The sequence below is a fragment of the Orussus abietinus genome, unplaced genomic scaffold (assembly GCF_000612105.2).
Source record: "Orussus abietinus isolate OABI.00-Male unplaced genomic scaffold, Oabi_2.0 scaffold360, whole genome shotgun sequence".
Taxonomy (NCBI): Eukaryota; Metazoa; Arthropoda; class Insecta; order Hymenoptera; family Orussidae; genus Orussus; species Orussus abietinus.
In genome coordinates, this window is record NW_019394520.1 from 52,402 (window position 1) to 67,477 (window position 15,076).

General features: G+C 43.7%; 1 protein-coding gene across 1 annotated transcript in view; it reads left to right on the plus strand.

Annotated features, from left to right (window-relative positions):
- The window catches only part of LOC105695926 (putative glycerol kinase 5), a 35,854-nt gene that overhangs the window by 17,240 nt on the left and 3,538 nt on the right, over positions 1-15,076 (plus strand). The window contains exons 2-7 of the mRNA XM_023432617.1: positions 2,993-3,092; positions 3,177-3,336; positions 6,908-7,022; positions 7,104-7,297; positions 7,457-7,583; positions 7,696-7,800. Of these exons, the coding sequence (XP_023288385.1) occupies positions 3,010-3,092; positions 3,177-3,336; positions 6,908-7,022; positions 7,104-7,297; positions 7,457-7,583; positions 7,696-7,800 (784 nt within the window). The 5' untranslated portion in view covers positions 2,993-3,009. The remainder of the gene's footprint in view (positions 1-2,992; positions 3,093-3,176; positions 3,337-6,907; positions 7,023-7,103; positions 7,298-7,456; positions 7,584-7,695; positions 7,801-15,076) is intronic.

Here is a 15,076-nt window from a genome sequence, read left to right on the forward strand (position 1 = left end):
TGACTCTTTCATATCCTCTTAAAAACACGGTAATATGATCTATGAAGAATATTTTATTGGACACAGATTTAATTCCATTGTTACCAATCTAGCTACTATTAAAAATCTGTGTCATACATCTCACCATCTCACTAACAAGGAAACATTCCCAAGTGTCCGCCTCCGATCTTATTGAGTTTCATATATGTTGAAGAACACAAAAATCTAAGAGATACGTGTTTTATTATATCTGCAATGATCCACATTTAAGGGATGAAACAACACCCCAAAATTTAGCGAAAAATCGGTTTTTTAAATATTTTTCGTAGGAGCAGTGGAGGGATTTCGACGAAACTTTCTATAAACGTATTCTGTATAAGGACGGTGACAACACAATATTGTTCAGCAATGTTGCACCCCCTCAAGGGGGTGAAATACCCTTCAGGTGATATTTTTTTATAATATCCATTAAACAAGCACTCCTACTTAAGTTCCACTTACGCGATGAGATTGCTCGCAAAAAATTAAGAAATACATGTTTTTTGCTTTTTGGCAATAAACATTTACACATCGGTTGTAAACAATGAATACAGGTGGTATTCGGGTATATCCCGACTACCTTTATTGGGTTATATCGTCACCAATTCATCGTACATAGGTCGAGTCAATGGGTTATTCTTCAAAATGTCATTGATTTTCATAACATGCAATTATTTATAAATAAATTAAAAAATAGTTTCAGAGGCTAAAATTGTTTCGCAACGGATTCGGCGATGCAGTTATCACCCGTTTCCAACTAGTAACACAATCTCCGTGGTGAAACGATAAAATTGGATTTACACTGTTTTTACGAAAAAATAGAGTCAGCGATATTCGATACCTTAGGTACGAGAATAGTACATTCAAGAAGATTGTGCGTATAAATATTAATTCTGAAATTAATCAACAGGAAGTTATAAGAGAATATTTTTTACATCTTTCTATAAAGCAGGAGATTATTTAATATTACTGATCATATTTATTACAGTAGTGGTATTCGTGGAAACAGTGCTTTATATAAAATGCTTTTTTGCACCAAGAACACCGTAACATTGCTGTTGCACCACAAACATTACATTTCATAACTGAACATCACAAAGTTTTTTAATCTTTCATCGATATAACCACTTTTATACCATGCATAATGAAACAGGCTTTTATATCTAGGAGAATACAACTGATTATGCCCGAGTGATTGTAATTTTGTGATATTATTCCGTAAATGAAGGTTAACGTCATAATTATGTTAAAGGACAATATCAGAAAAAATGCCTCACAAAATTTTTCCATACTCGAAAAACATAGACATCTAAATGTTAGATTCGACCAGTAGTTCCCTTTGGTATCATCATTGCCACAATGTTTTTGTCGGCAGGTTTCGTTTTTTCAATTGTATCTGTTACGTAGGTACCTTCCGTACCCTAAAATAGGGAAAAATCCATTTTTTTTATTAACCGGAGTCAGCCATGGAAATCCGAGTACAGAAACGCGAAACTCTTGCGAAAGAATTCAACGAGTTCACCGGCCAAACGGCTCCAAAAGTCACGACCGACCCGGGGCAAACAACCTGATGACTCCGCAACGCATCAGCACGACTCCGAAGTCCACCCTCACCTGCGCCCTAGGAAACCCCCACCAATTGGAATATCCTGCTAATAAAACCAGCAGTCCGATCAGAAGTCAGGGCTAGTCAGTCTTTTAGTCAATTTGTGATAAGTCNTTTTGACGATGCTTTAAAACTCATGTCGTTGTTTGTCTGTTCTCTCCATGCTTCTAGAGCCCATTTTTGGATATCTGCGTCATGTACTATAAAACCAGCGTCAACAGCGTTTCGTAATTTGTTCAGCGTGGATGTAGAGACATACAGTAATTTTTCTTTTCGACATCCTCTATCATCTACTTGGTTCGCCCACCTTCTTAATTCACGAGCATCAGAAAGTTTCCTAAATCGTTCTTGAACGGTGGCAAATTTGAGATTGCCGGACTTTCCACTTCTCCAAAATTCTACTGCTCTCTTTTTATAGTCGAAGTTAACCGCTGTGTCTTGGCAAACCAATGAAGACGCTTGTGGCACCGTTTCCTCAGTCCACTCTTCTTCATCTTCGACATACTCAACCTCCGGTGCTTGAAAAGGTTCTTGAAAATCCAATGTTGAATCTTCAGTAATCTCAAACGAATTAAATTGGAATATACTATCCAAAAGAATCGTTTGAATAGAATATAGATATAGATGATATAGAATTGAATATTTTTTCGTAAAAACAGCGAAAATCCAATTTTGTCGTTTCACCACGGAGATTGTGTTACTAGTTGGAAACGGGTGATGACTGCATCGTCGAATCCGTTGCGAAACAATTTTAGCCTCTGAAACTATTTTTTAATTTATTTATAAATAATTGCATGTTATGAAAATCAATGACATTTTGAAGAATAACCCATTGACACGACTTATGTACGATGAATTGGTCACGATATAACCCAATAAAGGTAGTCGGGATATACCCGAATACCACCTGTATTCATTGTTTACAACCGATGTGTAAATGTTTATTGCCAAAAAGCAAAAAACATGTATTTCTTAATTCTTTGCGAGCAATCTCATCGCGTAAGTGGAACTTAAGTAGGAGTGCTTGTTTAATGGATATTACAAAAAAATGTCACTTGAAGGGTAGTTCACCCCCTTGAGGGGGTACAACATTGCTGAACAATATTGTGTTGTCACCGTCCTTATGCAGAATACGTTTATAGAAAGTTTCGTCGAAATCCCTCCACTGCTCCTACGAAAAATATTTAAAAAACCGATTTTCCGCTAAACTTTGGGGGGTTGTTTCACCCCTTAAATGTGGACCATTGCAAATATAAAAAAACACGTGTCTCTTAGATTTTTGTGTTCTTCAACATATATGAAACTCAATAAGATCAGAGGCGGACACTTGGGAATGTTTCCTTGTAAGCAAAACAGTTCTAATTGCAGGAAGTGGAATCGATCCCATGTCCATTGCTTGCTTGGGAATATCGACCCAGCGTGGTAGTTTTACTACTTGGAATCCAGAAACTGGGAAGCACTATCATAGGTAACAAGGAAACAACCTACAGAAAGAAATTTGGTACTGAGGACGGAAAACAATACAGTCAATACTTACTTTAATACCTTTCAGATTTATAACGTGGAAGGATTTACGAGCAGATACCTTGGTTCAAGAATGGAATTCATCCATGATAATGAAAAGTTTACGGGCTGGATCACACCTTCTATACATGATGTCTCGCAGCAAAAGATTTTTAGCTGGTAGCGTCCTCAAGCTCATGAATACGCAGGTAATTTTTTATCCCATCGGATTGTGAACATTTACGCAATTATGATTGTGCACGAAAGCCATAAATAACGGATGCGTAGTCCTTAATCATGGACATATCGTAATCGTGGATGTGTCTGTGGAAAAAATATACTGCTTAAATTGTTTGTACAATGACAGAACGGCTAGTTAAGGGACAATTTTCGTGTAGAATTTAAAAAGAAAGCGTTTTTTTTTATAAATTCAAGATACAACATTTCTGAAATATTCACACAAAATTTTAAGGTCAAAATAACGTTATAAAGTAATGTTACAGCTGATAGTAGCCAGATGCATCATATTATTATTTACGACGTTCATAGTCGTTTGCCTTCATAAATGTTAGAGTATCCGAAACAATTGTACAGAAATACAAAACAAATCACGTCTTAATTCTTAAGTTATGTAATAGATGCTATTGAAATAGCAACATTTTGTTACCTAATGACTCAATTTTCAAATTAAAAATAAAATCTAGAGAAATAGATAAAATATTTAACTGACCCTGAAGCCACTATTAGACGTGTTTTTCATGAGATTAAATTTTTCAAACTGACGTGCAGGATAACTCAAAAACTGATTAGTCGATCATGAGTCGGTCATGAGTACAATTTCTTATACATTTCTTCACGGGTTTACCTATTATCACTTCAATCCTATTATTTATTTATGATATTTTTACCAACAGTTTAAAGCCCATTTATTTGCTGCGAAGTGTTTATTTTTATTTTAAACGCTAGTAGTTTGTCAACTTTAAAGATATTCTTTTCGGAGGAAGGTAGGTAGCTCGAAATAGGTAGAACCCCAACATAAACTAACCAACTTTAAGAAAATAGTTTACTTTTGGCATTCAGATAACTATAATAGGTGCTACAATGCACGCCGACATCTGCTATATTGTCAAAAGTGGCAGAAGATAAACAACCTCTCAAAACAGACCTTCCGTATACAAAAACTTAGCCAAAAACATTTATAATTTCTCATTTAATACAAAAATACGTGAAATTGCTTTCCTTCCATGGAAAGCTCAAATCAATTATATTTGCTAAATACAGTAGAACATCCATGCCATTAAAATATCAGATGAAATCTTTTCGTCAAATATCAGAGTACATTTTGTTTCACTTATATTGCCAGATGATTTTCCACTTTCTCTAGCCAAAAACAAATATTAAAAACTGTATCGAACTGAATACAAAATGTAGAAACTAAATTTGACAATAAAATTTAATTTCTAATTTTTTTGGAAAATTTAGTGGAAAACTTGTACTTGCAACATATGTGAAACAAAATGTACTGTCACATTTGGCAGAAAGAATTCAGTTAAGATTTCAATAGCATGGACTACGTTTAGCAAAAATAGTTGTCTTGAGCTTATCATAGGAAGGAAACAATTTGAACAATTTTTACAATTAATTGAGTTAAGATAAATGTATTTAGCTAAGTTTTTGGTACACCAAAGGTGTATTTTGAGGGGGTTTAACTTCTTTTTGTAAAAAAAAAAGATGTTCATTTCTCTATGATTAATAATAAAGTTGGCAAATATGTCTGATATACTCTTATATTATTAAAAGATAATTACTACAAACGTATCATTTCATATGATGTGACGCGGTATTGGGACCGATGGCTGCATCGACAATATTTCCGGCGACGCTCGGGGGTTGTCGAGGAAGATCCATATGCCGAATCGCGGCACGGCAGGGGCCTCGGTCGATCGGCCGCATGTTTCAGAATGGAGGCCAGTCATTCTTCGAAGGACGCCAATATTCGATTACCGATTCCAGAGCGATTTCTTCAACTCGTCTGGCTTACAGCTTCTGCTGGTGGTGGTGGTGGAGAGGGNATGGGGGGGACCGATAAGGAGGCTCACCCTCCAGGTGCGGTTGGCCGCAAGGCCGATACGAAGTCATGTAAACCCCGGGGATCGACAAACCGGACGACCGAGGTTGGCCAACGCCAGGGTCCTGCGGAGAAGATAAACAAAGATATTCTTTAATCATTTTCACTCGTTATTACTCCACCCTAGACCTAGTCGTGTAACCTTCACCTTCCAACCGGCTACGGCCTCGGGAGGGAAGGTAAAATGCAAGGTGCAGGCGATAGATACTTGGCATTTGCCGAGCTACCGTTACAAATCCTCACCGCAACCAACAATTATTCTCAAAGGATAAATATCTACTGATGCCTCCAAAGGGGTTAACCTTGTCGCTCGGGTTTTACTCTCCTTATTTATTCAATTATAAAGTGGTTATATTATATTATAAAGCAATTATGAAGCGCACATTATCACCGATCGATTTGGAAGAATTTGCAAAATTCCCCGGCCTCGCTAACCGCTCAGTCGCTACGAAATACTGACAACAGTTCTTGGAATCGAATAGGCGACGAGTCGATCTCCAGCTGGGCAGATGAAGCTTTTCGGGCGTTCTCGAAACATTGCCTCAAAGGCTTAGGAAGACGACGCTTTTGCGTCTCAACCTAACGAGAGCTGACGAGTCGGCCTCAACGTCGAGGATGGCGGGAGGTGTCGAAAGAAGTCTTGGAATCCAATAGCGGCCGACAGAATTTCTAGAATTGAAAGGCTGTTGATTGAAGTTCTATTGTTTGAACTAATGTGTTACCGGTGAGGGGTGGAGGTCACGGCATACTCCGTACAGGCACGCATACTCGCACATCCGGGACGAAGACAAAAAGGATGACAAATGAGAAACAGGAGACACAGTACTTTAATCTGATTATTAGAAATGAGCAAATAATCAAATGAAATTTGATCCAGAAATCTCCGTTCGGAGAATTCTAGGCCAATGCAGAATTATCTTGGTTCCAAACGATCTATCAGTCGGCAGAGATTTTGGTGGGGGTGTTGTTGACGCCAGTCCCTTCCGCGAGTGGGGTTGGGGGAAATAATCCCAAAAATGTCCTGAAAGCGATCCGATGTGGACTTCCGTCATGTCCGTGTCCTCGATCTTCTTTGTGGGGTCGTGACGTCCCTAGGGCGGGGTCGGCGCCATAGTTCCTTGAAGCACTTGGATCCACTTGTGTACGGGCCTGACCATCGCCTACACCCGACCGGCACCGTAACGGAGTGGCTGTCGCAACCGCTCAAGGGGTTTCCGAGTCCGTATCGTCGGGTCGACTTGGTTGACAATCTATACGTTGCGATCTGGTTTCGTGTTCGGGTAATGCGTATTGCTCCTGCATACGTGGAGACAATAAGTTCTTACCGTAAAGAACTACATCCCGGCGTATAACAAATGTAAAATTTGATATATCTCAAGGAGAGCCGACAAATTGTCAAAGTACATCGCGAATCTTCCGAGAGAGAATGCTTCAAGATTGCCGACATATTTCTTGGAATCAACCATACATTTTTGGAATCGATAGTGTCACTCCCCGCTCGACGATACTCATCACACGTGCATAAGCTCGCTGCACACGCTTGTGTGTCTGTGTACGTGTGCGCAAACACCAATTGGTCCAGAACCGCCACTGTGTACCTACTCAGAGGTTCGGTTAATATTTAAATTTCACAAATTTATCTTGATTTATAGATGACATTGCGATTGAACTGGATACTGCAACACGTCCCAGGGCTGAAAGAAGCTGCTAGCAGAGGACGAGTAATGTTTGGAGGAGTTGATTGTTGGCTCCTCTATAAATTTACTGGTACTATTAGAAACTACGCTTTTTGTACAATATATCTAGGTTGTACGTTACAGAAATTTCAAAGATTTGTATTTTATTTAGGGAAACATATAACGGACGTTTCCAGTGCTTCAGCCACTGGCCTCTTTGATCCATTCACAATGCGGTGGGCTGGTTGGGCATTAAACCTTTTCCAATTACCACAAAATATATTTCCAGAAGTCGTGGATACCACCACCAACTTTGGTTATGTTTCAAAAGAAGTTTTTGGAGCTGACATTCCAATTCTCTGCTCGGTGAGTTTAATCCATAAAATCATAATATTTGCGTAACAATTTTCAAAATTTCTTAATGCATTCTCAAATTATAATACGATTTTATTAGTTAATTACAGAACAGAATTACAAAATTTTTCTACAAATACTTCAAACTTAAAAGACTGACTTTTATTTCAGATGGCTGATCAGGCCGCTTCCTTATTTGGTTCGTGTTGTTTTCATCCAGGTGATCTTAAAATAACGATGGGTACAGGATCATTTATTAATGTCAATACCGGAAATGAACCCCATGCATCAGTCAGTGGTAACTAGTGATACATTTAGGAATAGTCTGTATACAAACATAAGGTGGCTTCTTTCAAAATCGTCTAAAATGAAAAAATAATGATAATTTTAATAGTGTCATTAATTTACAGGCCTGTATCCCCTTGTTGGGTGGCGTATAGGTTCAGAATTAGTGTACGTTGCTGAAGGTGCCTCAAACGATACTGGGACCTTAATAGAATGGGCGAAATACCTTGGTAAATAAACTGTCCTTTTATTGAACTTAAAATCTTAAAGCTACAATAAAGGTGAGTGAGCTATTTTGAATTCGTGGTGTCAGGAGTAAGGAAATCACGAAACATTTCCAATAACTATTCTGCGAAACGAATTATATTTACTAGTAAAGACTAGGCCTGAAAGAAACTAGATATTCACAAAATGTGTCAGCCCGTCCGTGTTAACACTAAACTTACCACCGGCGAGTCAAATTGTCAGGTTTAAATGGTATTTGTAATGGGGGTATAAATCATCAGTAGGTTTAGTGTTAATGGACTATGTACCAGGGATCAGCAAAAAAGTATCCACTTAAAGATAATTAAATATTGAAGTACCCGAGTAATCACAATTCCAAATTTTTTAATTACTCAAATAATTATTAATCAGAAAAAAGGAGTTTGATTATTTAGTTAATCAGTAATCAAATTAAAAAATGATTTCGTGAAACTAGAGGTTAGGGGATTCAACTCCGATGACCTTCATTTTAACGTATGTTGTCAAGTTTACCTTCCTGAATGACCTTCACTAAGTTTTAGCCGTTGCTCGTTGTCAAATATAAACTTAAAAACTCGTGTATTGTTGCAGTTATCTGCTAATAGACCGTTACGCGACCGCCGGTTCCAAACTATTTTCATGTGCTTGTTGGTTGAATTTCCCAGTTTCCCGGTTTGAGTTCCCCGATTTTCTGTTTGAATTTCTCTTCTCCGCGGTTTGGTCTTGCTCCGCCCTCGCCGAATCTTGTCGCGTGCGCTTTGAGCGAACCGGCCGCGCCGTGATGAACGTCGAGGCGGAGAGATAGTTCGAGCCTAATATTTTGAGTATTATTTTGCCGCTGTCCAGAATTTTCAGATTATTGAGGTTTGTGAATTTTTCTTTTGGCCTTCGGAGAGGCCCGACGCCCAACTTTCGTCTGTTTTCTGGTGGAATATTGGTCGAGTGGAGAGAACAGCTCCGCCGAAATGATTGGGCGAAGGTAACAAGCGATCGTCCGGGCGCTGCAGGTCCGGAATCGTCCCCTTGTATCCTAAATAGGAATCGCTTCATCGGAATATATATGTTCTAAGGTTGTAGTAGTTATTATGATAGCGCAGGGCATTAGGTTGTCGATTTTAGCAGTTATAGTAGTACAAGACCCTATGCTGACGATTTTAGCAGTAACGGTAGCGGTGTTATGCTCCAATTCCCTCGCGCATTGAGCTAAGTTCATTCGCCGATTTTTAACTGAACTCCCTTCGTCGTCAACCCGCATTCCCAAATTTGTATGAATTGTGATGGGGGAGTACAATCTTTCCACTTGGCCAACGACAAAAAGCAACCTTTTCAGAATTTTGAACCCTGAATACCGCACTCAGAAAACGGGGTTTGGGCGGCATCATTTAGCACGAATAGAACAATCAATCGGTGCGGCTTCCTGACTTAGGCGCGGCCAGGAGAGAAGGCCCCGACGACTGTCGTCGTCCTGTCAAAGCCAAGCAGAATGGCTATTGTATCGTCCGAAAACTATAATTATTAAAAGGGGCCTATGCGGGACAAATACTTTAGATGCTTATCGGTCGTGCGTCGGTAAAACCCAATGTGCACGTGCTAAGGATGGCCTGTCATTCTGGGTGTAAACAATTCCCCAGAGAAATTATTTCCTGTACGTTACAGCTAAGCGATATAGGAAGATGGTCTTAACAAGCGGAAGGCGCCGGTGCTGCTGATCTTTGCAGTTATAGTAGCACAAGGCGCTGAGCTGTCAATTTTAGCAGTGTGGTAGCACAAGGCCCCATTCTGCCTAACTACTACTCCCGTAATTTCTCACTTGTGTAATTTCAATCTGCAACATTCGATTTTGATATTCCTCTATCTTTATTTCATTTATCCTAAATCAATCATACCACTGTAACATACCATATTTTTATGCGATTATTGAAATGATAGTAATACAGTTACTTTCCTCTCGGACAATACTAACGATGCGTACGCATTGCTTAAATGAACATGGGTACATCTTAAATTTGTTGGGGCTTTCGGGAGTGACCCGCGTGTATTCTCGTCAGAGGGCCGACATTTCGCAAACGTTGCAGTTCGCTTCATCAGGGCAGACACTGAAAAAATCAATCATAGCCTAAGCCTGCAACATCTTTCCCAGAAAACATCGAGAGGCAATAGAAATCCAAAAGAACCAATAACATAAATTGCGACAGAGGATATCAAGTGAATCCCATTGAAAACACCGTTCTCCCGTTTTTTTTTAAATTTGATTAGCCAATCAAATTTCTCAAAAACGGATTGGTCGACCCCCCCACTTGGCGACCCCGGATTAGGCCCTCCCACCTGGCGACCCCAGATTAGGCTCCCCCCCACCACGCAACCTGAACTGGCCAATTAGAATGCACCTCAACCCTATAAAAGGGGACTCCCCAAGTTCGATCCACATTTCATCAGTGTTTGCTCTGATGAAGCGAACTGCAACGTTTGCGAAACGTCGCCTTGTGGCGATAATGGACGGGGGTCACTCCCGAAAGCCCCAACAAATTTGAGGAACAATTCTGACCGTGGAAGCCTAAAATCTTTAACACGGATATATATTGTCTGTGAGTGGAATAGGGATGGAGAGCCGCCCACCATTCATCCTCATCGCATAAATGCTTATTGAACTCTGTGCAACAAGGATACAGATCTCTCCCATCTTCTCTCTCTTCCCACTCTTTCATCATTTAACCCTTATCACTCCAACCGGCAATAATACTGCCAACTTCTTATAGTCTTTGTTGACGCCAGGCTTCGTTGCCGCTAGGTTACGGCGCTTAGGCGCCCCCTCAGCGGCACGGCGTCGTTATTTCTTGTTTTTCACCCTCGTCGGTGATTGGTCGGCTACCCGGTCTAGATCCTCTTGCAGGTCTTTATGGAATAACCACGGTCTTGTCTTGGTTGCCCAGGCTCGTCAAGGCTATCAGCCCGGGACGGAGACGCCGTCGGGCATTACCGGCGCCACAGCGTGATGCCCGTCTCACTTATGAGACACCTCCAGCCGCGAACCGCGCGCCCCGATCGGTCCACCCCGCGTCGACCCCGCCCAGTCAAGGGGACTTCTAAACCGACCCGTCACGGCCTAGCCGCCGGACCCGGACACGGACACGCGACCCCATGGAGCACAGCGCCAAATGGGGTGCGTCGCAGACCCAGGCCACCAGCAGCGCCGATCTCGAGGCACCAAGGCCCCATGACACCCCCACCCCCACCCCCCCGAGCGGGCCCCAGATGTGTCCCCCAGTCCTCACGTCGACGACCCGGACACGCCCATCGCGACCAGGCGGCGTCCCAGTCACAATCCATTTCGGCCAAACATCTCTTGGCAGAGTATGGTCGGTAATTATGCCAAGTCGTTTATCGCCAATGGCCACACTTCCTCCTGCCTTTTCGGGGAAGCAAGGTCGGTAGGTAATCTCTCACCCATCTATTCCAGAACATATCGGCTAGTCTTTGAGCTGTTCGCCACTGCTTTCTCAAGCATAAATCGCCGTCATTGAACTATCCCGGGACCGGGGCACCCGAAGATGTCCCGATCAAAAAATGATTGGGTGTCAAGCTATCCTGATCTCGGTGGTCCACCGACACATGTGTTAGAGATCGACTATTGACTGTATGTTCCGCCTCCGCCAAGAGGGTAGACAGAGTCTCCTCCTTTGGAGCTCGCTGCTTAAGCGTCACCCGAAGTGGCACCTTGACGCTGCGGTCGAGCCTTTCCCAGCTTCCTCCCATGTGAGGCGCATATGGCGGGATGAAATGCCATCTGATGTCCCGATTCGTTGTTTCTGTTTTATAAGCCTCTTGGTCAATTTCGGCGATGGTTCGTCGAAGTTCAGTGTCGGCACCTCGGAGATTGGTGCCGTTGTCCGAGTACATTTCAGACCGCCACCCCCGCCTTGCAGCCATTCGCCTTAACGCCATAATAGCTGAGTCGGTACTGAGAGACGCCGCCAGCTCCAAGTGTATGGCTCTTGTTATGAGGCAAGTGAACAATGCGCCCCATCTCTTCTCTCGGCGTCGTCCGATCGTCACACGTCCATTGAGCCGAAATAATCTACCCCACAATGGGTGAATGGCCTTGCGTGGTGACCCACGCGTGCGTGCGGTAGATCTCCCATCCTGGGCTGCTGTGGTTTCGCTCTCTGCACCCGACACCACGGGCAATGGCTGGCCACTTGTCGTACCGTAGACCTGAGATTCAGTAGCCAATACCGCTGTCTTAGTTCGTTGACCACTGTCTCGGGGCTTTCGTGGCCAGCCCTCTGATGGTAATGTATAGCGAGAAATCGCGTGTATGGACGTCGACCGTTCAGACTGACCGGAAACTTCATCGCCTCCGAGATATCTACCGTGAGGGACAGCTGGAATAGTCGGCTGCTTCTGTCCACTGCCTGTCCTTGCTTCAATGCCACTAGTTCTGGACCAAAACAATCCTCCTGGGCTTTCTCCATCCAGAGTCGTTCCGCTCTTTCAATGTATTCGCTGTTAATTCCTGAACCTGATGTTTTCCTGCATCGGGCAATGAATATGAGTACCCACGCCGTCGCTCGTACAAGCAACAACCATGAAGAAAATCGGTCCACGCTTGGCAGAGAACCCTGGAGCCTCTCAGTATTGACGGCCACAAATTGTCGTCGTTGCTCGCCCCTGGTGCGGTCCAAACCTCGCAATGGTATCGATGTCGGCCATTCCGACTCATCCCGCGAGAGAAAGGATGGGCCCCGCAACCATCTTGAGTTCGCTGTCAGTGTTGTCTCATTGCCTCTGGTCGCATCGTCTGCGGAGTTCTGCTTCGTAGGAACCCATCTCCATTCGTCGACCTTTGTCATGTCGTCGATCTCTCCTAGACGATGCGCTACAAACGCTTTATAGTTTCGGGGATCAGATTTTCTCCATAATAAGACAGTGCGTGAATCCGTCCAGTATCTACGCATGGATGCTTTCATTTCATGCTCTTCAGTGATGGTTTGAGTTAATCGGACGGCCAATACGGCCGCCTGCAGCTCCATCCGCGGGATAGAGATTAGTTTCAGGGGCGCTACCCTGCTCTTTCCCGCTATAAATGCGACGTCGGTGGTGGTAGCATCATAGCGTAATCGCCAGTATACGACCGCGGCGAACGCTTTCTCGCTTGCATCGTAAAAAACATGGAGCTTGGCGTCCATTGGTTGTTGGGCACGAACAGCGTAACAGCGAGGCACAGTGCAGTCCTGTGATATTTTTTAAATCTTTCATCGAGCGTTGCCATAGCTCATATTCTTCGTCTTTTAGTTGTGTGTCCCATCCAATGCCGCTACGCCACACATTCTGCAGCAATAGTTTGCTACGAATTGTAAAGGGCGCTAGGAAACCTTGGGGATCAAACACGGACATTATTACTCGCAGCATTTCTCGCTTGGTGGGCTTGCGCTTCCCTTCCATGATGTCCGTCGGTATCTTCTTCATACTGAGGTGGAAGGAAAGCGTGTCAGTGGAGGGGTTCCACATGACCCCCAGGGTTCTCTCCACAGGGTGCTCACATAATGCCAAATTGATGGTTCCAGTTGCCGTTCTCTTCCCTGTTAAGCTAATCCGAACTCGTTCACTATTGCTGGACCACCCGCGGACCTCAAATCCTCCCTGTCGGTGAATCTCGGTCACTTCACGAATGAGGCGTATAGCTTCCTCCTCGGTGTCCACGCTATCCAGGTAGTCATCCATGTAGTGTTTTTTAATGATGGCGTTACAGGCTGTTGGAAATTTTTCTTCAAATGCTCGCGCATTTATGTTTTTGACATAAAGGACCGAACACGGTGACGAAGCAGCCCCAAATATCATTGATGTCATATGATACGTGTCCCGTTGTCGTCCCCATTCCTCACGCCACAAAAGTCGTTGCGTACAACGATTTTCGGGCCGAATCTTGATGCGTAGGAACATTTCGTTTATGTTACCGGTGAACGCCACACGGCGCTGCCTAAATCGCACGAGGACTCCCAATAACGAATTTAGCAGGTCTGGTCCACTCAGCAAATCGACATTGAGATACACACCCCGCGTCTTCGCGACTGCATCAAATACTAGCCTTAGTTTCCCCGGCTTATTTTGGGTTTGTCACGCCGAAGTGTGGCAAATACCACACTTGTTCTGTGCAATCCTCTGCTTCGCTAACCTTGGTTGCATAACCGCTTTCAAGGAGGTTATTCATTTCTCTTTAATATGCCGCGCGGAACTCAGGATTGCGGTCCATTTTGCATTCTAACGTGTCAAGCCTATTCAGGGCCGTGTTTCGGCTATCCGGAAACTCTATTGTATCGTTTCTCCACAATAATCCCGTCTCCCACTGTCTTCCGACTTGACGTGTTGTGGCATCCAACAGCTTTTCTGCTCGTTGGATTGCTGCAGGTTTCCTGCTATGCACAGTAATACCCATTCCTACGAACGCAAATTTAGCCTTTATCAAAGCATAGAGGTCTTAATTTCTGTGATCGTCTCCTATGTCAGCATACCCTGCCCCACAGGCCTTCGGATCGTCCAAAGCGAGGGCAAGTTCTCCATTCCCGCGCTTGTTTCTAGATGGTGCGTGTCCATGGATAACCCATCCCAGCCCAGTACGAGAGGCTACCGGCGCGTTCCACCCTGCCTCGCGCACTTCGCGAGAAATTATGAGATCCCAGTTATCTTGCCCGAGCAACACCTTGGGGTTCGCATTCGAGTAGCACTCAGCCAGTCACACTACCCAGATGTCCGAATCGTTTCAAGTCCTTCTTTCGAAGGGACTGACATGGAAGAGCCAATTGTCGCACCGTACGGGCGCCCGACACCGTATAGTTTGGTCCATGGGACGTCCCGCTTATCGCAAAGGCATCCTCCTGCTGTTGGGTTCAGATATTTCCATACCTCGCACTCCGTGTAGGGAAAATCTGATCTGCACTCCGTGCGCTCCGATAGCCTTTGCCACACCTGCGTCCACCAACGTCATGGTGGATCCTTCGTCCAACAGGGCGTACGTGTTAACGTCGCCTCGAGGGCCAGTCAGGCATACTGGAAGGACCTTTAATAAAATACGTCGGCTGCCTTGGGACCAAGTATTGGCCGTGACCACTCTATCAGTATCCTGAGTTTCTGACCGCGACGGCCCGGTCTCGGTCGTCTTCTTGGCCCTTTCAGAGGTACCGTGTAGTAAGGTATGGTGTACTTGATCACACCCTGCGCGGTCACACCGCGCTGCCTCGCACCGGGACCGCTGATGCTTTTTAACAA